The 25,876-nt window shown below is 34.1% G+C and overlaps 2 protein-coding genes across 2 annotated transcripts; both read left to right on the top strand.

Annotated features, from left to right (window-relative positions):
• Positions 1-13,762: 13,762 nt before the first annotated feature.
• On the top strand, positions 13,763-18,022 carry LOC131622596 (putative RING-H2 finger protein ATL21B). The gene is made up of 2 exons (XM_058893641.1): positions 13,763-14,581; positions 16,342-18,022. The coding sequence occupies exons 1-2, from the start codon at positions 13,852-13,854 to the stop codon at positions 16,788-16,790; spliced, it is 1,179 nt and encodes a 392-aa protein (XP_058749624.1). The 5' UTR covers positions 13,763-13,851; the 3' UTR covers positions 16,791-18,022.
• Positions 18,023-19,470: 1,448 nt separating this feature from the next.
• LOC131622595 (phosphomevalonate kinase, peroxisomal-like) lies at positions 19,471-25,723 on the top strand. The gene is made up of 10 exons (XM_058893640.1): positions 19,471-19,753; positions 19,869-20,019; positions 20,122-20,219; positions 20,817-20,926; positions 21,014-21,066; positions 21,211-21,591; positions 22,115-22,219; positions 23,867-24,094; positions 24,552-24,674; positions 25,254-25,723. The coding sequence occupies exons 1-10, from the start codon at positions 19,746-19,748 to the stop codon at positions 25,518-25,520; spliced, it is 1,524 nt and encodes a 507-aa protein (XP_058749623.1). The 5' UTR covers positions 19,471-19,745; the 3' UTR covers positions 25,521-25,723.
• Positions 25,724-25,876: the final 153 nt, after the last annotated feature.

Below are 25,876 nucleotides of genomic sequence, written 5' to 3'. Positions count from 1 at the left end.
TTTAATGATTATAAAATAATTTATATTAAATATTTTATCATGTATGATAATATTTGTAGTTTTGTCACAAATATTTTAGTGAAGTCAATTTAACTCATTATTTTCACGGGTCGCTAACTACATTAAATTTTTTATTTTAATCAACAAAGTATTTGTAAATATTTATAGTTATTAATAATATTTGTGTATAATTAATCTCACAAAATTTTAATATATTTTATTTATTTAGTATCAAAAATAATCAAATATTACACAAATTACTTAAATAATATAATTTTTTAAAATTTTATGCTTTTAATAGTTTTTATAAGGTTATTAAAGTTAAAACCATTTTTATAAAGTTCCACATTTATTTCATAATAATAATAAAGTAACTTTCAAATACTTTTTCATGTACTTTTTTAATTTTATATAATAAAAATGAATTAAGGGATCTTACCAAAAAATAACAATTGTTGATTTTTATTATCTTCAATATTTACTTAATAATAATAATAATAATAATATAGCAATTCTCGATTTTTCAACATGTCTTTTGAGTTATCTATGTATAGAACAGAGTGAAAAATTAAATTTTTATTGAAAGTAGAAATGCATATATTCAGTTTTGCATGAAAGACTTGAATCGGTTTTAATTGGTACAATAAATAGAAATGTAAGTAACATATATTTGATTAGATTAACAATAAAAAAATATAATAATTAGGAAATAGAAAATTCAAAAGTCAAATTTGTCAAAGAACTTTTTTTTTTAATTATATCGTACAATATAATAAAGTAAGATGAGTATTTTGGTAAGTTTTAATTGTTAAATTTTACATCTTAAAAAAATATTTTAGATTTATACATATTAATAATTAATTTTTTTTTCATTTTAAATTGTAAATTATAAATAAATCTAAAATATTTTTTTCTCATAAATTTAAACTCGTGTCTCGCACGGGTTTACACACTAAATTTAAACCCGTGCCTCACACGGGTATACACACTAGTTTAATTTTAATTGCCAGGTGTGGATCCTCCTTTGATGAAATGCGACGTAAATCAGACATATGTGGATACAACAGATGCTTTTGTAACTGGTTAAAAATTTGCTACAAGAGAACAGGCGATAAGTTGGATTGGGGAGGTTGGAATCAGGAATAAAGTGACAGTTATAATAACTCGTTCAGATACCAAAACATGCAAGAGAGGAAGAAGTGACAAATTAATATTTGGTTGTGATAAAGGTGGAAAACACAAAAAAACAGATAGCGAAACCCAAAGTGCTAGTAAGAGATGTGATTTTCCTTTCAAAATTAGGTCAACACCATCGAAAGATGGTTCTGGATGGAAGATCGATGTAAAATGCGGAGTACACAACCATGGCTTACCTGATAGATTTGAAGGCCATGCTTTCGTAAGTCAACTAAAAGCAGATGATCAACAACATATTGTTGATTTGACAAAAAGCCATGTTCCACCAAGACACATATTATTGTCATTGAAAGAGCGTGACCCGGAGAATGTCACTCGGATCACGCAAATATACAAACATAAGATTTGAGAATTGAGAATTTCTTAATGCACCCACCCCATTGTTTTTCTAGTGCACTGTGCAAAAATACATTTATGCCTTCAGGTTTTAGAGATACATTTTTGGACGCACCAAAATTCTGCACATTGTTTAACAAGATCCTGAATCAGTGAAAATAATTTATCGGAGATACATCTATGTAAGTATGTTGTAGATGCATCTTTGGCACACCCAACTTCAGCACAGATATTGTATATAATCAAATATCACGCAAAATTATTTCAGAGATGTATCATCGACATACTTACGTAGAAGCATCTTCGAACGTTATTCATTTAAAACCGTGTTTGTTTTATTATTAATTTTTGTGTTGTTTCAATAATTCCTATTAAACCTTGTATGCAGGAACGTGATTCGCTAAAAATAATCAACCATATGTGAAAGATCACTCGTCTAGAAGAGCCAAATGAGTCGTGGTTTTAGGAAATTTTGCAGGTATTGGGGTTTCGTGATTTAAGCAAGACTGGTTATACTACAATTAACCATGGTATGATTAATTCTTTTGTTGAGAGATGACATGCAGAGACATCATCCTTCCATCTACCACATGGTGAGATGTGTATCACACTGGACGATGTTGTGTGTCTGCTGCATCTTCCGATTAGGGGATATTTTTAGATCATTGGAAGTGTGACAAAGAAGAGGGACTGGAGTTGATGGTATAATACTTAGGAGATAAACTAGGGAGTGCCATGAAAGACCTTGACAAGACCCGCGGGGTTCATGCCAGGTTTAGCTATTTGCAGGAGGTGTTTGATAATGAGATAGTGAAAGCACGACGAGCTAATGATGATGTCGAGCAAGTAGGGCAGCACAGAGCGTATGCTATTAGAGCATACCTATTGTATTTTGTTGGCACTGCCATTTTTGTGGACAAGAGTGTCACTTATGTGGATGTCATGTACCTCTGATTCTTTGAGGACTTTGAGCATATCCATGAGTACAATTGGGGGGGCTTATTTGGTCTACTTGTACTATAAGGTATCTGAAGTTTGTATGTGGAACACGAAGCAGGTGACAGGCAGTATCACACTTTTAACGCTAACATTTCTTGGTCTTATATTGCTTGTGTGTCATTTAATTAATTATTGCAACATCATTATTAAATAATGATTCTTGTTTTCAGGCCTGGATCCTACAACACTTCTCTTCCATTTCTAGTTAGTCACTTGAGCTCACTTATAATGAGGATAAGATGTGTGTTTCTGCATTTGCCCGACTCAGAGGGAACCAGGCGACAGAGCCGTTCACAGTATATATTAGTTGCTTGGTCTTTGGGCATATACACTTACATACATACATCGATCACAGTGAGACGATTCCCTTTAATGACATTGTCTTATACTTAAAATGGTTGGCCTGCGGGTCGCGTCTAACAACTCCTCATCTTCATGAACGCGTCATGCGTTAGTTCGAATACATGCCGTATATTCCTATAGATCACTTTGTGTCTGATCCTCCCACTATGAAATGTAAAGGTATGTATGCCATGTTTGATGATTATGTTAATGATCTGGTACCAGAAGAGGCATAAAGCACCATAGCATCGAACGAATAGAGCTACGTAGACGGTTATGTCTAGTGGTTTTTCCGGGTGTTATGACTTTATATTATACATGGTGCTCAAAGAGACTCACATAGGTCAGCTCATCGGGAGATACTAGAGGAGGAGCAAGCTAGAACCGATCATGCTCATGATGTCTTGCCTATGTGTCATCGTATCATGCAGATTTGGCATGTCGGTATTGACGGAGGACTCTTTTCGAATGGCTCTGAGGTTAAGGGTGTTGTAGATGTCATGATGGCGGAGGCTCTGCCGGCTCTGTAGTACATGAGGCAACGTAGGAACGTGAGGAGACGAGGGCGAGGCTGACTCATAGTCTGTCATACAGAGTAGATTATTGTATTTGTACTCTTGATATATTTTGGATTGAATTTTGTTTATCGACTTCAGTGAAACTTTTGGATTGGATTTGTGTAATCTTGACTTATAACTTTATATATGTCTTTTTATTCATATTGTTATTATCATCGAATCTTAGAATATGTTCTAACATTATTTGATATGAAAATAATTTACAAATTAATATGTGTTACTGTCTGCATAAATTTTAGAGATACATTTCCGACCACGTTACAGGTGTATTTTCAGAATAATCTGACGTTAAACAAAAAAGGTGTGTCTAGAGATACATCTCAAAAAACTGACGGGCTTTTTGGAAATTGCATAGGGTGTTTTTTTAAGTATATAGGATGCTTTAAGAAATTCTATTGAGATTTTTACCTGTCACCCCACTCTTAAATCAGGCACCCCCAAATTTTATAATTCCCATATTATCTTTGTTAAATTTTTAGCAAAAAAGAGCGTACAAAAAATTCAGTAGAACAAATGAAATATCCAATAGAATTTGAAAAATCTGTTAGTGAATGTAAAAAGTTTGGTATACAATTATACTAAATTTATAAAAAAAAAACTTGTGTGTAAAAATTTAGCAGTTTTTAAAAAACACCATTTTGCACCGGTTTTTTTGTAAAACTTTGAAAAATCTTATAGTGTAAGGGCTTCAGAAAATCTGATAGTATAATTTTCAATTGATTGAGATTTTGTCAACAGTTTTGTACAATTGTGATTACACCGACAGTTGTGTGTGGTCCATAACGAATCCAAACTTGTATAAATATTGATCATGTATTGATAGATAAAACAACTTAAAATACCTCATTGTTGTTTATGGCATGTGTGTACTTCAACGGGGTTAAACCTCTAGTTGATTTTGGGCTCCTAGAGGACATCACATGTCTCGCTCTTTTGATATCTAAAGTGAATAATATGTTACCAGATATCAGGATAAAAAAGGTAAGTAAGACCGAGTTTCATGCATCGTGGAATAATATTTATGGAAAGGTGAAATACGACCATATTGAGTTGAAAACTAGTGAAAATTTTAAGGTTATATGGATAACACATCACTATAGGATAACAAAGGAACCGATCGAGTTTAATGCGACAATTTCTAGACCCATCGATATATACATGAGACTTATTTGCTAAGATAGTACATCCTACAAGATGTAGCATGTATACCCTAGCGACTGCCTATACATAGACTGTTGCCCCAACTTTGCATACATATCCCGGAGCCAAGATAGGCGAAAGTGGCACCCCTGTTAAACCTAAACTCCTCTATATCATGTGCCCCAGTAACTCCCAAGTCTTGTATAAAAGTAATACATGCTAGATGTTGGCTAATGTCATTATCCATTCATCGATGTGTACAGACGACTCCGTCAAAGCCAGAGAAGTAACCTCTATATATACCAGAGGAGTAACCTTCATATCACCCATAGCATACGCTTTGCATCATGATGAGGAGTAACCGTTGTATCCGTCGGAGCCTTTGTCTTAAAATTATGAGGCACCTTTCTCACGACCGCCATATATTTGTCATCATGGCCCTCTACATCCTCAACTGCTGCCTGAAATACTCAATAATCGCAACAATAGCCTCGTCATTAGGATATTTGGTTCATCGATAAGCTCTAGATCCTATATGTCGGATAATGCAGGGTGCGCAAGCCTGGTGAGCTATATGCCTCTTGTGAGAATCGGTCGGGGTTACTCTCCCCATCTATAGATGAAAGGTCTCGACTTCATCTAGATATATAATAAAAAATATAAATAAAAAATAAAAACAATTCCTCCAATTTGTGAGCAGGACCATCTTTGTGGGGGAGCGGCGTGGATTATCCCACATGATCCAAAATTTGTCACATTTAAACTATAATTAAATATGTCCTCATAAAATATTGTGACAGATAAATCATGTTTAAACATTAACCTCTAGCGTCCAAAGTAGGATAGTAGTTCGCCCGAAATACCCCCTTAAGTTGACTGTCTGAACTTTGTATAAGTTATCATCTGATGACAACTCTACACAATTTAATTTTATGTTAGCTCGTATTTTATGTATTTATGTTACACCGTTTTTTGAGATACATATCATATCATACTTATTTGTTTTGGGAGAGTTAAGTATGATTTCTCACAATCGAAATTTCAAACGGACACTCTTGTGCCCTTTTGTCTGATTTTTTTAATTCGCACAGTAGAGAAAAATAAAAGTGTGTATAACTTTTTACGAGGTTTTTATTGTTTCTCGCCTTAAGAATAATGTTATTTATACGCAATTAGTAGAATTAAAATTAGGATGATAAATGTATGTTTTAAAGTGATATTAAATTAATATTGTTCTATTGAGAGAACCTCTCTCTCTCTCTCTCTCTCTCTCTCTCTCCCTTCTTCCCTCCCTCCCTTCCCAAGGGATAAGACGTCCTTAAAAGAGATTAATCATTGAGGAGTTTAAGAATCTGTGTTATATCAACTGGTGATTTTGGCGAAGAGTGTGGTTTGGAGTAAGGTTATTAAGATCGGTTTGTAATAAGGTTTGTTTTGTGACAGGACATGTTTTGTTTTGGAATGAAAATAACCATTTTTCTAGGTTGTCTCTGTCGTAGGTTATTCCTGTTAAGAGAGTGACATGATCTTTCATGAGCTGGAGGGAAATAGGCAGAGAAAATGGGAAGGAACATTGATTTTAGTTTCATCCATAAAAAGATTGTGAAATTTTGAATGTGGTTTTGTAGATTGTAATGAGAAAAATAGGGGGGAAATGAAGAGTGGTTAAGATGAGATGTGTTGTGAAAAACGATACCAATAACAAAGTATAATAGGGAATTAGGGAAGAGAATAAGAAGAACACAAGAATTGGTTATAACTGCTATTCTTTCACTTTCTCTTAAAACAAGATTACAAGTTTACAAGAATAACAAATAACCTCTCTCACCCTAAATTAGGATTTGCAGCTTAGCAATGATGAGAGACTAGTATGCTATTTATAATAAAACCTAACATACTAACTAATGGGCTTTTTCCACAAGGCCTATTACACAAGCCAACTTAATAAACAAGCTAACTTAACAAATTAGGGTTTAAACACTAAAACCTAATTTAACATGCTAACAACTCTAGCATCTTCGACACAAGCATGTGAACAACCTTCGACTTCATGCTTAATCCTGTCGAACCAAGAAGCTACCATTCGACTATACTAGAGTTCGATCCAATATCTCACAAATCTCCACCTTGGACCTAACTCTACAACGTCAAGGAACAAACTAGCTTTCTTCATGCAGCTTTATCAACTGCATACAGTGGAAAAACTTGCAACTCGGCAATGTCTTGGTGATCATATCAGCAGCATTGTCTTCAGTCGAAACCTTCAGCACTTGGACTTCTCCACGCTCGATTACTCCTCTGACGAAATGCAGCCTCACATCAATGTGCTTAGTTCGCTCATGATAGGCTGAATTCTTCGACAGGTGTATTGCACTTTGACTATCACATTTAACAGTGATACCTCGACCTTGAAGTTTTAGCTCCTTCGCAAAACCTTCAAGCCACAATGCTTCTTTCACAGCTTCAGTTAGGGCAATATACTCCGCTTCAGTGGTTGATAGAGCAACAACCTTCTGAAGTGTTGCTTTCCAACTAATTGCAGTGCCAAACATAGTGAAAACATATCCAGAAATAGATTTTCTGGAATCCATACAACCTGCATAATCAGAGTCGACATATCCTTCTATTACTGCTTTACTATCTTCACCCAAGGCTCCACCATAAATTAGGACTCTATTCAGAGACCCATTTATGTACCTTAAAATCCACTTCAATGCTTGCCAGTGAGCCTTTCCAGGATTCGCCATGTACCTGCTTACAAGACTGACTGCGTAAGCTATGTCGGGTCTAGTCCAGACCATAGCATACATCAAAGAACCAACTATATTAGCATATGGGATGCTATTCATATAGGCTCTTTCGACATCAGTACTGGGACACTGATCAATACTCAGCTTGAATTGAGGGTTTGTTGGAGTCACAACTGGCTTCGAATTCGACATACCAAACTTTTCAAGAATCTTCCGTAGATATGCCTCTTGAGATAGACATAACTTCGACTTCTTTCTATCTCTTCGAATGTCAATTCCAAGAATCCTGGAAGCAGCTCCCAGATCCTTCATATCGAACTCCTTATTGAGTTCAGCCTTCACCCTCATCACATCTTCAACATTGTTGCTTGCTATGAGAATATCATCCACATAAAGCAACAAAATAACAAATGAATTACCAGGTCGAAATCTGAAGTAAACGCAGTGGTCGAACTGACTTCTAATGAAACTTATGCGTGCCATGAACTTGTCGAATCTCCTATTCCACTGTCGAGGAGATTGTTTCAGCCCATACAAAGATCTCTTTAACTTGCACACATAATCTTCCTCCCCCTTTTCGACATACCCTTCAGGTTGCCTCATCAGGATCGTTTCATCTAGATCACCATACAAGAACGCAGTCTTCACATCCATCTGTTCCAGTTCAAGATCGAACTGTGCCACCATGGCAAGCAACATTCGAATGGACCTATGCTTCACAACAGGAGAAAACACATCATTGAAGTCGACACCTTCTTTCTGAGTGAAACCCCTTGCAACTAACCTTGCCTTGTATCTTTTCGACGTCACTCCTTCAATTCCTTCCTTAACTTTGAAAATCCATTTACAGCTGACTAACCTTGCCCCAACAGGTTTCTTGATCAATTCCCAAGTATGATTATCATGAAGAGATTTCATCTCATCATCCATGGCCTTCAGCCATTCAGTCTTATTTCGACTCCTCATAACTTCCTTATAGTCTCTAGGTTCTTCGTCTAGAACCTCACTTGCAGAGATTAAGGCATAAGCTATAAGATCTGCATATCCAAGTCTCTGAGGTGGCTTGATGACTCTTCTCGACCTATCTCTCGACAATAGGTAGTCATCGTCAGTTTCCTCAACTTTTGCATCTTCTGCTTCTTCTTCGACTTCATCTGGGATATGCAATTCAGCATCAACATGCTCCACCTCAACAGGAATCTCTACCTGTTCCAGCTCTTCGTCAGATGTTTCTGTACTTCGACCAACATCATCAGTTTTCTTAAAAGCCATTTCAGCTTCATTGAAAACTACATCTCGACTGGTGATACACCTCCTTTGACCTGGCTCTAGGCACCATAGCCTATAAGCTTTGACTCCTTCAGGGTATCCCATGAACATGCATTTCAGAGCTCTAGGTTCGACCTTGTCTTGCCTAATGTGAGCATAGGCTACGCAGCCAAATACTCTCAGTTTGTCGAGATCTGGTGGATGTCCCGACCAAACTTCTTCAGGTGTCTTCATATCTAACGCTGTCGAAGGACATCTGTTTATCAGATATGTTGCTGTCGAAACAGCCTCAGCCCAGAACACCTTTGTTAACCCCGCACTAGTCAACATGCATCTGACTCTCTCCAAAATAGTTCGATTAAACCTTTCAGCCAAACCATTTTGCTGTGGAGTACCTGCAGTAGTTCTATGCCTTGCAATACCAGAGGCAGCACAAAAACTGTCGAATGCCTCATTGCAAAATTCAAGGCCATTGTCGGTTCTCAACCTTTTGACCTTTCTGCCAGTCTGATTTTCAACCAGAGTCTTCCAACTTTTGAAATTCTCAAAAGTTTCATCCTTAGTCTTCTGGATGAATACCCATAATTTTCTGGAATAATCATCTACTATGGATAGAAAATACCTTGCTCCTGAATGTGATGGACACCTTGCAGGCCCCCAAAGATCAGCATGGATGTAATCAAGGGATCCATGTGTTCTTTGTTTGCCTTTGTTGAACTTCACTCTGCAAGATTTTCCAAGTACACAGGGTTCACAAAACATCAGCTTTTCGACTTTGTCTCCACCAAGCAGATTTTGTTTCCCTAATTCGACCAGACCCCTTTCACTGACATGGCCCAATCTCATGTGTCAGATTTCTGTTTTCGACAAAGGTTTCGTGGATGCAGTATTTGTCGAACCACTTACAACTTCAGCCTCAAGGGTATACAAGCCTTGTTTCTTCACGCCTCTCAAGACTTCCTTCGAACCCTTCATGACTCTTAGGATACTTTTCTCTCCTTGGAAAACATATCCTTTCTTGTCGAATTCACCAAGAGAAATCAGATTTCTCTTCAAATCAGGAACATACCTGACTTCAGTCAACAACCTTATTGACTCATCATGGAGCTTGAATCTCACAGATCCAACACCTGCAATCTTGCAAGCCTTGTTGTTTCCCAGCAATACTGATCCACCATCTTGATCACATAATTCCTCGAACAAGTCTTTGTTTGGAGTCATGTGCCAAGTGCAACCTGAATCCATAATCCACTCCTTCTTAGAGTCACTGCTTGAAACCACAAGAACATCAGATGATTCGAAATCATCTTGAACAATGGCAGCGTTGCCATTATCCTTACCTCCATGATATTTCTAGCGTTCAGGGCACACCTTTCTTGTGTGACCCTCCTTCTTACAATGGTAGCATCGAATGCCAGATGCTTCGCCACTGTAAGTCTTCGACTGGCTTTTGCCTTTCTTCTTGTCGAACTTACCATCCTTTCGTAAGAGTTTTCCTTTAACGGCCAAACCTTCGCCAACAGTCGAAGGTTTATGCTCCTTTCGTTCATTCAAGTCCTTAGAGTACAAGGCTGATTGAACTTCTTCAAACGTCAGGGACTCCCTTCCATACAAGAGAGTTTCTTTGAAGTGAGCATGTGATCGAGGCAAAGAACACAATAGTAACAGCGCTTGATCTTCATCATCGATCTTCACATCAATATTTTCAAGATCAAGAATCAGCTTGTTGAACATATCCAACTGCTCAGCCAATACTTTGTCTTCAATCATCTTGAATGAATACAAAGCTTGCTTCAGGTAGAGTCGATTTACCAGCGATTTGGTCATATACAAACTTTCAAGTTTCACCCATAACCCTGATGCCGTCGTCTCCTTTGATACCTGCCGGAGAACCTTATCACCAAGGCTCAACAGAATTGCGCTGTGTGCTTTCTCGATCATATTCGTCTTCTCCGCTGCCGTCAATTCTGCATTCATGGCTGCCTCTCCCTTCAACGCCTCCAAACAACCCTGCTGAACCAGTAGGGCTTTCATCTTCAAGCGCCACAGACCGAAATCATTCACTCCGGTGAACTTTTCAATCTCATACTTTGTTGAAGGCATCTTCTCCACGCTCACCGCACCAATTTGTTGTGAAAAACGATACCAATAACAAAGTATAATAGGGAATTAGGGAAGAGAATAAGAAGAACACAAGAATTGGTTATAACTGCTATTCTTTCACTTTCTCTTAAAACAAGATTACAAGTTTACAAGAATAACAAATAACCTCTCTCACCCTAAATTAGGATTTGCAGCTTAGTAATGATGAGAGACTAGTATGCTATTTATAATAAAACCTAACATACTAACTAATGGGCTTTTTCCACAAGGCCCATTACACAAGCCAACTTAATAAACAAGCTAACTTAACAAATTAGGGTTTAAACACTAAAACCTAATTTAACATGCTAACAACTCTAGCATCTTCGACACAAGCATGTGAACAACCTTCGACTTCATGCTTAATCCTGTCGAACCAAGAAGCTACCATTCGACCATACTAGAGTTCGATCCAATATCTCACAAGATGATTATGCAATTCTGATATAATTGAAAAAAGCTTTTGCTGTGATTTAAATAAAAGGCTTAATTGCAATTTTGGTCCCCCTATTATCCATTTTTTTGAGTTTTGGTCCCTCTATTTTAAAATACGTAAGTTTAGTCCCTTTATTTTAGTTTTTTGAGGATTTTGGTCCCCTTGCAAATCCAAATGCAATTTTTAATGAAATGAAACTCACATCCATGACATGTTCAACATAAATCATAAATAAAATTAGTTTTTTTAACATTTCACTGCTGAACTAGAACTGACACATCATCAATTTGAGCATCATTTCATTTAAAATTTTCTTCGGATTTGCAGGGGACCAAAATTCTCAAAAAACTAAAATATAGGGACTAAAATTCCAGATTTTAAAATAGAGGAACCAAAACTCAAAAAAATGGATAATAGGGGGACCAAAATTGCAATTAAGTCTAAATAAAATTGTGTGCAAACTAAATTCTTAAGTGTAGTGTAGTTATGAAACTGTAACGTGCAGTGTAGTTATTTTAAAAAATTTTGATAGGAAGAAAGGTACATAACTGCCATGGAAGTTATTATCCACATAATTTTTTTAATTATTTATTATTTATTTAAAAAGAAAATAAAGAGTATTTTTAGAGAAAAAATAGGCCAACCCAAAATAGGATATCTTCTTTATATATATATATAGTTATAAATTATAATAAAAAAAATCTTATTATTATTATATATTATAAATAAGAACTAATATTTGTTATTATTTAATATTATAATAAAAAAATTATTACTATTATATATTATAAATAAGAACTTAAATATGTTATTATTATAAAAAAAACTTTGTTATTATTATAATATATTAAAATTAAACCTTATATAAGTTATAATAAGAACCTACACTACGTTTTTAAAAGCAAATCTTATGTGTTACAGCTTGAAGCACTATCATACGGTATTGTGGACAATGTTAAATTCTAGGATAAATATCAATAAGGATATTTTGGAATTAAAAAAATAATGGAGGATAAAATAGAAAAAAATAATAAAATTATAATTATTAAATCTTTTCTCTCCTACAAATTCCCCCAATTTGGAGTGGAGCAAAAAGTGAGTTTATCAGAGATTTTGCTCCCCTCCCCTTATAAAAAATAATCAAACAAATATATTTATAAATATGCCCACCCCTCCATCTACTCCCAACCAAACGCATCCTTAGAGTCTCCCAAACTTGTTTGCATTATCACAACTACTATAATAATCATACATATGACATGCAAGTCCATTCTTAATATGATTTTGTAGAGATAATCATTCTCTTTTCATAAGGTCATTTCTTTTCAAAGCTGCACATTATTCGCTTTAATCTGTTTAGCAGATTCAACTTCAACATTATTAAGTGTTCCATCTAAATCCACATGACTCTTATTGTTAGTTTGGTCGGTTGATCCAGAAGGAGCAACAAGAATGAAATCAGTCGGACATTGGCAACCTTTTCCAATGATATGAAAAACTACAAATTTTGTTGTCAATGTTTGAAGTGACATCTCTCAAACTTGATGGTTTGTTATAGACAATATCCATAGAAGTACCAATAATTTATTGAGTTACCATGACAATTCAAAACGTTTTAAAATTGTTGTTTTACGGTTTTGAAAAATTGTCACTAAAGAAATTACCTGGTTGAGTCACAGACTTTGTTGCTTTCTTTAAGACGTTTTGCGACACTGCTCAAAGTTGTGCAGAACAGTCACTCAACCACAACGCCTCCAAAATAAAACAACACAGTTCTATATTGTACGATTAATACTCGCATAATATATATAATAGGTCTAGAAATACACCATCTGATGGTACAAAAACCATTCGAATATGGTATAAATGTCACTCGTAATAATTTCTCAAATAAGGAGAAACTTAAATAATTCTCCGAAGAGAATTCAATAATAGTCATTTGACCACTCAAAATGATTTCTCAAATATAGAGAAATTTAAGTAATTCTTCAAAGAGAATTAAAAAATAATACTTGATCATTTCTCATCTCAAAGGAGGAGATATTAAATAATTTTCAAGAGAATTCAAAAAAGTACTTGAAAAATTCAACAAATAGATAGAAAGGGGAAAAAGATGGCGTTTTAACAAATCGAAAGACACAAAATCATAAAAGTGAGGAAGAAAAAACTCTATATAAATTTTTGACGTGTTTTAGAATGAAACAAGTAATTTCTTATATAACTAAGTAAACTAGACAAAAAATTTAATCTAAGTGAGATTATTTTTTTTTCAACTAACACATAAACACACTTATTTTTTAAATCCATCTCCTTATTAGAATATTGGCATATTCCAACAATTTCAAATATTATTATGCTTTTATATAAATTAACATTGGGTATGTGAGGTGAAAACAAGCAAATGTTATATCTTTATTGGTGTGTATAAACAACTAAATAAAGCAAGATATATATATATATATATATATATATATATATATATATATATATATATATATATATATATATATATATATATATATATATATATATATATATATATATATATATATGAATAGAACCAAAAGCAAAAGACTATTATAGTGTGCCTGTTGTTATAGATTGTGACAATTGATGACAACCAATACCAATAATTTAGCAAACCCAAAATCCATTGACAAACATGAACATTCCCAAACCCATTCTCATCCTAATCTGTTTCCATTTCCTCTTCAACAGTCATCAAACACAAACACTGGCACAAGCACAAGCAGCCATAGAAACATGCTTAGACACTGGTTGCCACACAAATCAACCACTAATCCGATTCCCATTCTACATAGAAACAAAACAAGCAAACAACACATGTGGCTACCCAGGTTTCAAACTACTATGCAACAAAAATGAAAAAAACCAAACACTCCTCAATCTACCTTACATGGAAGTACTCAACATCCAAAAAATAAACTACGCAACACAAGAACTTTATGTGAATGATCCCAATAACTGTCTTCCAAAACGACTTCTCTCACTTAACCTCTCAGCTTCTCCTTTCCATCCCGTTTACAATCAACAATTCACCTTTTTTAAATGCTCCTTTAATTTGAAACATCTCACGTCTCGTTACAAACCAATAGCCTGTCTAAGTGATTCTCCCAAGTACAACGTTTTCGCGACACCGTCGCTTACGGTGTTTTTGCACTTGTCGTCTGTTTGTGACATAGTTGACACCGTGAATGTGCCGGTTCAATCGCCGTTTTATGATCAGGTGTTGTCGTCGGAACTCAAGGATGATATTCGGTTGACGTGGAATTCGCCGTCGTGTGGGAGGTGTGAGTCTCACGGTGGAAGATGTGGCTTCCAAGATAACTCAACTCTTGAAATTGCTTGTTACAATATCCCTTCAAGACAAGGTACTAAAGATTTTTCTCTCACCATTTTTTGTTTGTATGTTTTAGGTTTAAAAAATACATTTTTTCTTTTTATTTTTAAAAATATTTTTTTGAATATTAAAAGTTTTTAAAATCATTTTCTATAGATTAAAAAATTAATTTCAACATTCAATAAAATAAATATACATATTTAAGGATTAAAATATAGTTAAAATTATATAATTTTTTTTAAAAAATATACCTTAAAAATAATATTCATGAAAAATTATTCAAAATAACTTCAAATTTAAATAACTTTTTAAAATTTTAATATCTAAAAAATTTTAAATAATATTTTTTTAAAATTATTGTAAAAATATTTTAAATAAAAAATTATTTTTATAAAAATTAAATCAAATCGACCCTTAATATTCTTTTTAGGACTATAGAATTGAGACTTGTAGTTGGAAGTGGCAAAGGAATATGTCTCTCCCGTAAAAATTGTGAAAAAAATGTGTAGGAGATAAATATAGTCGAGGGAGTTGGTCTAAAATTTTGATCCGCGCTTTTTAAAAAAAAGTGGATAAAGCCAAAATGGTTCGACAAAACACTAGACCCCTAAAACCTATAAAAAAAATGAAAATGAGACATGTGGAACAAACATAATAGAGATAGAAAGTATGAGTATAAGACTTTGACTCATTTTTAGGGCAGTCTTTGAAGATATGCAAGACGGTCTATAACATATGACCTCACACTTTTTCATAATTAAACTATAAAAAATAGTTTTTATACATTTATTCTACTATTAATTTATGACTACATATGATTCCTTAAAAGAAATTTTATTATTCAAAGCTGAAAATAACTTTAACTTTTTACACAAGATCTCTAAAAAATTTGAGACGCGTCGCAACTTCTACACAGTAATAAATGTGTCAGTCAACTGCACACATGACTGTACATAAATGCTGGCGTGTTTAACAAAAAAAAGTTGCGACGTGAAATACACGCCGCAACAAAAAAAAATAAAAATTTGAAATTCCCCCCTTTGAATTTCCCCCCTTTGTCAGACTACTTTATCTGCTTTTAATTTTTTTTTATTTTATTTAAAGATTGCGACGTGTTTTTCATTTCGCAACTTTTTTTTTTAAATATTATTTAAAGACACCCCATGTGCTAACGTTGGTTTTAGTTTTTTAATATAAAAAACTTTTAGTGACGTGATTATCACGTCGCAACTCACTTTTTTGAGCCACGTGATAATCACGTCGCAACATTTGGTGGCTATATCACACTTTTCTTGTAGTGACGGTTACGTTCGTCTAAAAAAATATAGATAAATCAGACATTTCCGAAGGACGACGGAGCATATTTTACCACAGTTAAGTCAAGTGAAGTCGGATGAATATTTAATAATAATAACAATAATCATAATATAAGTTTTAAATCACGTGTCCTTTTGTATAAAATCGTATTATATATTGTATATTCTTTACCATGATTTGAGATATGGCAGAACAATTATATCCTTGACGTATTGAATAGAAAAACTTGGAACCATTTAATACTAACATGTTATATATGATAGAGGGGCAGGCCTATCTTATTTAATACTATTTACCTAATCTCATTTTTTGTCCTTTGTAATTGTTTGCATTTGACATTTTCTATTATTATGTGTTACACCTATAAATATAAATTATCAACAAAGTGATGGTGCTAAAGTAGTTAATAAAGTCTTCATAACAAAATTCTCAAATAACCTGAATTTAAATCGTAAAATTTGAAAAAAATTACAGGGATTTCCCGTGGTGTAAGTTACACCATAGCCATATGTGTAGGAGTACCAACACTGTTATGTTTCATATCGATATTGAGTTGGATATGCAGCAAGTTCAGATTTAGGATCCATGGTTGGACTTGGGCTCCTGAGACGGTGGCAGATTTTGAATCTCTTATTGATCCACAACAATACAACAACATTTTGGGTCTTGATAAACCTACAATTGAATCTTACCCAAAAATAGTTATAGGTGATGATGGCATTCACTTACCAAGACCTAATGATAAGACATGCTCAATATGCTTGTCTGAGTATATGCCTAAAGAGACAGTGAAATCTATGCCTGAATGTGAACATTGCTTTCACGCGCAATGCATCGATGAATGGCTTCCACTGAATGCGTCATGTCCGATATGTCGAACTTCTCCCCCATGGTTACCATCACAAAATCTAGCTCAATCATGACTGTAATGGTTAATTAATTGTTGAGTTGTTAATGAACCATGGTATTTTTGTGGAGGTTCGTTGGTTTTATTTGTTTATATTGTAATTTGGATTTGAAATTGCTAAGTTAATGTAAATGTACAAAGAACCACCATTTACTTGTCTTTCACTTTGACCATACATGTTGTTGACAAGCATTTTTAAAACTACTTATCATAAGAAGTTCTTGAAAATTGTTTGCTAAAATGCAACTTCATTCAATATTTATACGCTCAAACTCATAGTAATAAAATTCTATTTATTTGGAACGTTAATTAATATAGGAGAATCATGTTAATTAAGTGTGCAATGAGTCATTGATAACAAAGCATACAATATAATGTAGGATAGCAAACACATGGTGTATTTAAGTATTGTAGTTAAGTAGGATCGTTGAGCTTGTTAAAGAGTCTCATATCGAATGAGAAATGATATTTAAATATGCTTATAAAAGGAGTGTGTTAATGACTTCTCGATCCGAAACAAATCACCATGTTTGTTGCATATACCATCTCAATCGGTGAAACCAATGCCACACCAGTTATTCCCTTAAATTTAACAGTATCAATTTTCTTTTAATGGATGGGGAAATTCAATGTCCTCTTGATCGGCTACAGTCAACTTGGTTTTTTCAATGGAACAAAACCTTCACCTATTGTATATGCAGATTTCAATTATTGAAGGAGACAAAATCAACTTATTTTTCATGCTATTTTATCAATGAAACAAAACCTTCACCTATAGCTCTTAGAATTTGTGAGAATCCATAAGCTTTTGATGAAATTCATGATCTATTGATTGATAATGAAATTTTTTTACAAGGTGGTTAAGAACCAACCCCATTCTAACTGCTCAGGTGACTCATAGAGGCAAGCCAACCCCTCCAAAGAAAGGCCATTTCGACAATCATAAAGGGCCACTAGTTTGGAAGAATTGTGAAATTTGGAAAAATTGCACGGATTTCTGTGATAAAACCTACTGATGGCAATGGTCCCCACATGACTGAGGCAACTATATTTGTTACCATTGATTTAGCAGGTCAAGGAGTGTGACAGAGTAACAGAGCGCATGAGCAAAATGCGAGACTTTCCTCCATCCGACTATCTACAATGGTTCATAGATTCAACAACCTCATTTTTTACTTTTTATACTCTACATTATTTTTTCTATTTCACCTAATAATTCAACACTCATTTAACTTTTACTCACTACAATAGTTTTGTTTAATAAAAGAGTGAAAACTCATTTTAGTTCCTCACAAAAATTACACTACCCAAATTAGTCTCTCACAATAAAATAAAAAGAACTCGATTTAATTCCTGATAAAATTTAACCGGACCATATTAGTCATTCTATTAATACTTTTAAACCGTGACTAGAATGCCACGTTGTATTTTATTTTTTAAATACTAAATTAAATAATTTCCAAGAGTTTTAAACAATATCTTAAGTCTTTGCCACTAATAATATTAAATAATTTTAAATTTAAAACAAAAGTTAAAAAAATTTATACCAATGAAGTCTCAAATCTAAGTCTGATAAATGAAAATCACTTTACAAATATTTATTTGTTTGTTATTTAAAATAAGTAAATGTTTGTTCTAAATTATTAACTTAAGTTTTCATTATTAAGAATATTAACAATAGAAATTGATTTGTCTAGTTGTAAAGTGACTATCAAACTTGAACAGACTTGGGTTTAAGACCCATTCGTACAAATTTTCTTTTTTATTTTAAATTTTGAATCGTTTAATATTACTAAAAACTATAGGAGGAATTATTTGTCATGAATATACATTGGACTAGTGGTAAAAACTTAAGATATTTGTTAAACGTTCTGGCTTTTTTTATATATTAATATAAGGACTAATATGGTCCGGTTAAATTTTGTAAGAGATCCGACTAATTTGAGTTGTCTAATTTTTGTGAGGGACCAAAATGAGTCTTCACTCTTAATAAAATAACACCCTACCACATCATTTTTATTTCATATTCTTATTTTATTGAGTGAAAACTCATTTTAGTACTCACAAAAAAGAGAGAGTCCAAATTAGTCTCTGAGAATTTTTTTCTTCTATTTTTCAACCTTGACTGGACTTGACAAGATAGATCAACTTTCAAAAATTAAGGACGGGTTAGAGGTTGAGTTCCTTTGCACATAGTCTTCAGAGTTTGAGATTCCACCAGAAGATGAGTTACCTAATTTTGAGACAATGAGAATCTTATCATTTAAAATTTGAGTCATCAGATTATGATTTTTCATAGTTTGAGTCATCAAATTCTGATATTTCATAATTTGAGTCTCAACCTTCTCTTCATATTTTCTTATACGAGTCAGAGCCCAATAAATTAATTGACTAATGATCCTACACACTTGAACATATGTTATTATATATAATTGTTCATTAAATATTTTGTTATCATTAAAACATAAGAGATATGATATAAACCAATTTTTTTCTCACATTTCATGTGTATTATTTTTGCCACAAATATTATTTATAAAAGTAAAAAATTATCCTAAATCACCAGACTTATAGAACTAAACCTTCAATCATTAACGACTGAAACAATAACAAAATCTAATACGCCTATATTATTTTTTCCATATGATCAACTTAGAAGCTATAAAATTTAAAATTGGCCTGCCATTAATAATTGTACATCCAAATTACAAACAGATTAAACGGGTAAAAAAACGCAACGTATGCAACAAACACAAGGCACACCGATACTGAATCCAACTAGTAGTTGGTAGTAGTAGCACACCTTTCCTTCCTCGTTGCACCACTACCCACGTGCAACGCGTGTCTATTCTATACTATATTTTCCGATTGATAGTCAGAGTGATTAACCGATTCAGATTAGCTGTGATCGCATCCACCACCAACAACAACCGTTTCTCTCATCTGAAGTGAAGGATCACAGTATCAATCAATGGCCGTGTAAGTTCATTCATCAATCCCAAACTATAAAACCTTACTCTGTTGCATTAATTTTAGTTATGTATGTAGTAGTGGAATGAAATGAACTAAATTACCCTAAATTGGTATTTGACAGGGTTGCTTCTGCTCCCGGAAAAGTGTTAATCACTGGGGGTTATCTTGTTTTGGAGAGACCCAATGCAGGACTTGTTCTCAGTACTAATGCTCGTTTTTATGCTATTGTTAAACCCATTTACCCTGAAACTAGACCTGATGCTTGGGCCTGGGTCTGTTCTTTATTCCCTTTTCTCATTTAATTTTTATTATTTGTAGTTTGATTTTTGATGCTGTTATATTATATGCGATTGAATTGCTTGCTTTTCCTTCAGGCTTGGACAGATGTTAAATTAACTTCTCCTCAGCTATCCAGAGAAGCTTTGTATAAATTAGCACTCAAAAATCTTACTATCCAAACTGTTTCTTCAAGGCAGGTTTCTTATTTATCTCTAAATCAAATCAATTTATTCATAGTTCAATTGTGGACCTTGAATTTTACACCTCATTTACTAGCAAGTCATGTAGAAAGTGTGTTAATAATTGGAATCCTCAGATTGTACTTTCTCACTGTTAATAGTTTGACATAGGGTCTGCTTCATTGGTTTATTTGAGCTTATTTATTGACTTAAGTACTTGTGAAACTCCTGAGCACTTCCGAGACTGTTTGGAAGAACTTATGACATATAAAATCTCCAATATAGCTTATGAAAATTAATATAACTTACATGAAAACAGATGGAGAGAAGTCAAACAACTATAGGTAGAGGAAGACCTAGAAAAACCATAAGAGAAGTTATTAAGAAAGATCTCAAACATGGTCCTGGATAGAATATTATGGCAGGAGTTGATTCATGTAGTTGATTCCACTTAGTGGGATAAGGCTTGGTTGTTGTTGTTGCTGTTAAAGAAATAACTTATATATAAGGACTTATATGATAAACGCTGATAGCATAAGTGTGTAATTATTTGTTTATCCAAGCTGAGTCATAGATTGGTGAGGCTTACAGGAATTGGTTTGTTCTTTCAGTGAAACAAGGAACCCTTTTGTGGAATATGCAGTGCAATACTCTGTGGCTGCTGCTTATGCAACGTTTGACCAGAATAAAAAGGACTTGTTACACAAACTACTTTTACAAGGTAATGCTGTTTTTCTCACCCCTTTTAATTATGAACAGGTAACAACAACGTCAAACTTCCAATTTTATAAATGGATTTGTTGCGCAGGTCTTGACATTACAATTTTGGGTTCCAATGATTTTTATTCTTATAGGAATGAGGTAACTTGCTCTTGTTTGTATACTTTCCGCACATCATTTTCTCATCCTTTCTAGTCTTTCTCCTTCAAATTTGATAGCTTGATAATTCCGTATAGTGTTTAAAAGCTTAGACCAAGAAGTTTGTCTAAATAACTACTCCTGCAGATTGAGAGGCGGGGACTCCCTTTGACACCAGAATCATTGGCCACCCTTCCACCTTTTGCCTCCATTTCCTTCAATACCGATGATGCTAATGATGGAAATCGTAAGCCTGAAGTTGCTAAAACTGGGTTGGGCTCATCTGCAGCCATGACAACAGCTGTAGTTGCTGCTTTACTTCATTACCTTGGCGTCGTAAAGATCTCCTCTTCAAAAGATCATCAGGACAGGAAGGATATTGCAGATCTTGATATGGTTCATAAAATAGCTCAAACAGCACACTGTATTGCACAAGGGAAAGTTGGTAGTGGGTTTGATGTAAGTTCCGCCGTGTATGGTAGTCACCGCTATGTGCGGTTTTCCCCCGAAGTGATTTCTTCAACTCAGGTTTTTGCCCTCTGCCTTCCTCTTCTCATATATGTATTATGCATTGAGAAACAACGCTGCAACTTTCAATAATCATGTTCATCATATAAAGACTCACAAAAATTCAACATAGAACTGGTGTAATGCATCCTCCCTGTTTTATTTAATTTGATCATATTTGGCTTCTATCTCGAGATTATTGACAGGTATTACCTGTTAATTCTTGAAACTCCAAGGGCAAATATGTTCAATAATAATACTATTTAGTCGCCGTTGTGCATTGTATTCGTTCAATTTACACAAACTTGTAACTTTGGTACTTTGTCCCTTCCATATGGATTTTTCGTAAAAGTGAAAAAGAAAGAAAAAAAAAAACCCAAGGTAACTAATTGTTGCTTTAGCCGCATTATTTTAATTTACCTGCTATTGTTAACAATCATGCTAGGATTCTCCTGTTTGTCATCTCTTACATTGATCGACCACGCGTTGTTTTTGAATTATTGGAGATGTTGTAGAAACATCAACAACTTCATTCACTTTGCAGGTTGCAGCTACAGCAGTGGCCTTGCCAGAAGTAATCTGTGACATTCTAAAAGGAAATTGGGACCATGACAGGACCCAGTTCTCTTTACCACCTTTGATGACTCTTGTAAGCAACTTAAACTTTGCATATGTTTGTATTATTATATGTTAACATGTCTTGTGTTAAGTGCTATAACGCTTACGCCCTGCTCTGCCTCCCTTCCCCCCTGCTATTTCTCCTTTTTTTACTGAAGGGCGGGGTTGAGGCTGTACCTAACTTTATATTTATACTTTTGATTTCTATTTAATTACCTGATTTTAATGGTTACAAAAATGTTATCTTATTAGCCTTCGTCTAGGTTTCTCAAAAAATTGAGTTTTTCATTGCACAGACACCCTTTCCTCTTGGCAATCCACATTTTGAACTTATGGTTTCTGTACCATTAGCCTTCTACTTCACAAACCGAGCTATGTTTTTGCTTTTATTTTATTTAACACATTCTCATTTAGGTTCAGACTTTACTTTTTGAATATTCGGGTTCTTTCTATATATGGGAATCCGGTGTTTTTCACGTACTTATTCTTACATGATACCATTAAAGATTTCGCCGGAGTATTTTTTTTTTATGGCAGTTATGTCAAGGAAACAACTGATAACACTAATGTAAAAGGTTTTATTTAGTCCATAAGAATCAGTTTTCTTAGCTTAAAGAATTTTTTTGAATGATCAATAAAGGCTTATCTACTATTACTACTTTTTTGTGCTGTTTTATGTTATTATGCTTTTCAATAAATAGTTGCTGTGAATTTTTTTGCGGCACTTGTAAACCTTGAAATGCATTCAATGTTAATGACCCACGAGATAATAGGATTCAAGCAAGGTGGATGAAATGAAATGGATTCAATATAAGGAAAATCATGTAGAGCTATAAGACCTATACTGTTGTATGAAATTAAATGTTAAGGGAGAGGGATCAATTTCCAACAAGAAAATAAGCAATGTCAAAAAGATGAGTATTACGAAGGATGAGTGACCACAAAAGACAAGATAGGGTTGTGGATGAAGTCTTTAGTGTGTTGGTATACCTCCTATTATGAAGTAGATGGTAGAGCTTTGTGTTTGGGCATGTAGTAGTAATACTGGTAAACGGTAGACCATATAGAGGATAGTTCAATAAAGCAGTAGGAGACTGAGGAAAACTATTTTCCTTACCGTAAAGGACTTTATTTGTTTTCATTAAACCTTATTTATGATAGGACATTCTGGTGTCATTAATGTAGTTGATGCCACCTAGTGAAAAAAGGCCTTAGTTATAATTTTGATGACCTAAGAGAGAGAAGCTTATTGCTTATTTTGCAATAATAATCTTAAAATCTAGTAAACTTGCCTCATTGTGCAAGTTATCAGTCTAACAGACATAAAGCTTCTTCAATTTTTTGAATATAATCTAAATGCCTAAGTGAGCAGTACATAAAGGTTACTTGTTTAGTGTCCAAATTTATATATCGAAGAAGTTGAACCATACACTAAAATTGAAATTTAATATGTTCCCACATATATATACCGACTACAGTTAATACTGCACAAACTTTGCCTCCTGAGAACCCGGCTTTTTGTTATTGATAAGTTTTTTTAATCTTGACTTTCAAATTTTAGTATCTTCTTTTTCATATTAAAGGAAATGTGGCGTCTTTAATGCCTCTTGTCCTCTTCTCGTTCTGTGACTGACTTATGGCAATTATTCTCCTCACCCTAAGATGTTTCTCCTTTTAGGTACTAGGGGAACCTGGAACTGGTGGATCGTCCACGCCATCAATGGTTGGTGCTGTCAAAAAATGGCAAAAGTCTGACCCTCAGAAAGCTCTGGAAACATGGCGAAGATTGTCAGATGCAAATTCAGCATTGGAAACACAACTGAACTTGCTAAGAAAATTAGCGAAAGAACAATGGGATGCATACAAGTCTGTGATTGACAGCTGCAGCATCCTCAGATCCGACAAGGTATTTTGTTGAGATAATTTACAGTTGTTTAATGAATAGAAATAATTTGAAAATAACAGGATTTTTCCTATGCAACTAAAGTATATTGATCAGCAGTTCTCATCATTAAACTCTAACAACTTAAACTGTGCCCCAATAATTTTCTTTGCTTTTGCATTAAGGATTAGACTTCCACAATTCTTTCTATTGGTTTTCATGAAATATGGTATCTTTAATGATTAGACTCATACGTCTTCTATTACTTTTGATGGGACCTTATTTTTTCACAAAGTTTAGTAGCCATTGGAACCTTGGTTTTTGCTTTCAGATTATGAACTTAATTAGTAGATGTGTAATATGATTTCCTTGTGACTGCTCTTTCATGCTATGAGGTTTTAGTAAACTTTTATACATTGTGTCGTTTCTTCTTGATTTTCTTCTTTCATGTTGACGTTTGAAATGCAAATTACATAATCAGTGGATAGAACAAGCTTCTGAACCTAACAAGGAAGCAGTTATTAAAGCACTCCTAAGCTCCAAAGAGGCAATGGTGGGGATCAGATATCATATGCGTCTAATGGGTGAGGCTGCAGGTGTTCCGGTAAGTTAATTTCACTAGCTGAGCACTTAGTTATATATGGTTCTCTGTTTGTATGATATCTATTTTGCTTACAAAAATAGGTATGTCCAGGTGGAATATATTTGCCCTTATGAATTTGTAACTTTGTTGAAATTTAATTTTTTGTTTTATTCATTAATAACTCATGAGGCACCGCAAATCTTTCTGTGGAATAAGAATGATTGGCAAGCTAAGGTTGGATACTGTTCCAGTCCATAGTTGTTCGCTCACTTGTAATCTGCATCCGCGGAGAAAGATAAGGAGTGTTTCCAGTTGGGGTCTTGAATTTGGTTTCAGTATAACGAGCTTATTTAACACTTGACCTTGACTGAAATATCTTTCAGAAGACTGCTCTGACTGTTCAGATACCATCTACATTGTGTTTATGGAGCATATTAACATAAATGCTATACTTACACGTTGTTCAGCTTTTAGAATCTGTATTGAAAGTGTACCCAGAGTTTTTTATGCTAGAAACTCAAATTTGCGATCATGGCTGATTGATCATATTTCAAGAGTTCATGAGCTCAGCAGTCTCATCAAAACTTGTAATGTATGCAGATTGAACCAGAATCACAAACACAACTTCTAGATGCTACAATGAACTTGGAAGGTGTATTGTTAGCTGGAGTTCCTGGAGCAGGAGGATTTGATGCAGTCTTTGCTGTTACTTTGGGAGATTCAAACAGCAATGTGACGAAAACATGGAGTTCAGTTAGTGTTCTCGCTATGTTGGTTAAAGAAGATCCTTGTGGTGTTTCATTAGAAACTGCTGACCCACGAACCAATGAAATCACGTCAGCTGTATCTTCTATTCATATTGAATAAGTTTATTTTCATCTGTAAAATAAGTCACCACAAGAATATTCTGTGGAATGTGGCTTTTAGACTAGGCATTGTTAGTTTCTTTCCATTTTTTAGGAGAAAAAAAAAGTGGGGTGATTGAGAATAATCTTGTGTTGGTTTTTTGCGCGCCCCTCCAATAGTGCTTGGAACAGGAAATTCTTTGAATAATAAATGTGTTGTCCAAATACATCCCTTTCCTTTTTTGGATCTATCCACTTTTCTGTGACAGGTAGAAAAATTATTAACTAACAAAAATCTTGTTGTTTGCTTTATTGCGTGTGATGTGAGGGATTCAGATTACATGCAGTGATCTCTTATTATCTTTCTAGAAGTGTTTT

The sequence above is a fragment of the Vicia villosa genome, unplaced genomic scaffold, assembly GCF_029867415.1.
Source record: "Vicia villosa cultivar HV-30 ecotype Madison, WI unplaced genomic scaffold, Vvil1.0 ctg.000032F_1_1_3, whole genome shotgun sequence".
Lineage (NCBI taxonomy): Eukaryota > Viridiplantae > Streptophyta > Magnoliopsida > Fabales > Fabaceae > Vicia > Vicia villosa.
This window is presented reverse-complemented; position numbering and strand designations above follow the sequence as displayed.

What these genes read in the sequence shown, in the direction of transcription:
- LOC131622595 (XM_058893640.1), top strand. An exon ending in GACCTGATGCTTGGGCCTGG is followed by an intron (nt 20,020 to 20,121) that starts GTCTGTTCTTTA and finishes CTTTTCCTTCAG; the next exon opens with GCTTGGACAGATGTTAAATT. An exon ending in AAGTGATTTCTTCAACTCAG is followed by an intron (nt 21,592 to 22,114) that starts GTTTTTGCCCTC and finishes TTCACTTTGCAG; the next exon opens with GTTGCAGCTACAGCAGTGGC.
- LOC131622596 (XM_058893641.1), top strand. Translation starts at nt 13,852, where the DNA reads ATGAACATTCCCAAACCCATTCTCATCCTAATCTGTTTCCATTTCCTC. An exon ending in CAATATCCCTTCAAGACAAG is followed by an intron (nt 14,582 to 16,341) that starts GTACTAAAGATT and finishes AAAAAATTACAG; the next exon opens with GGATTTCCCGTGGTGTAAGT.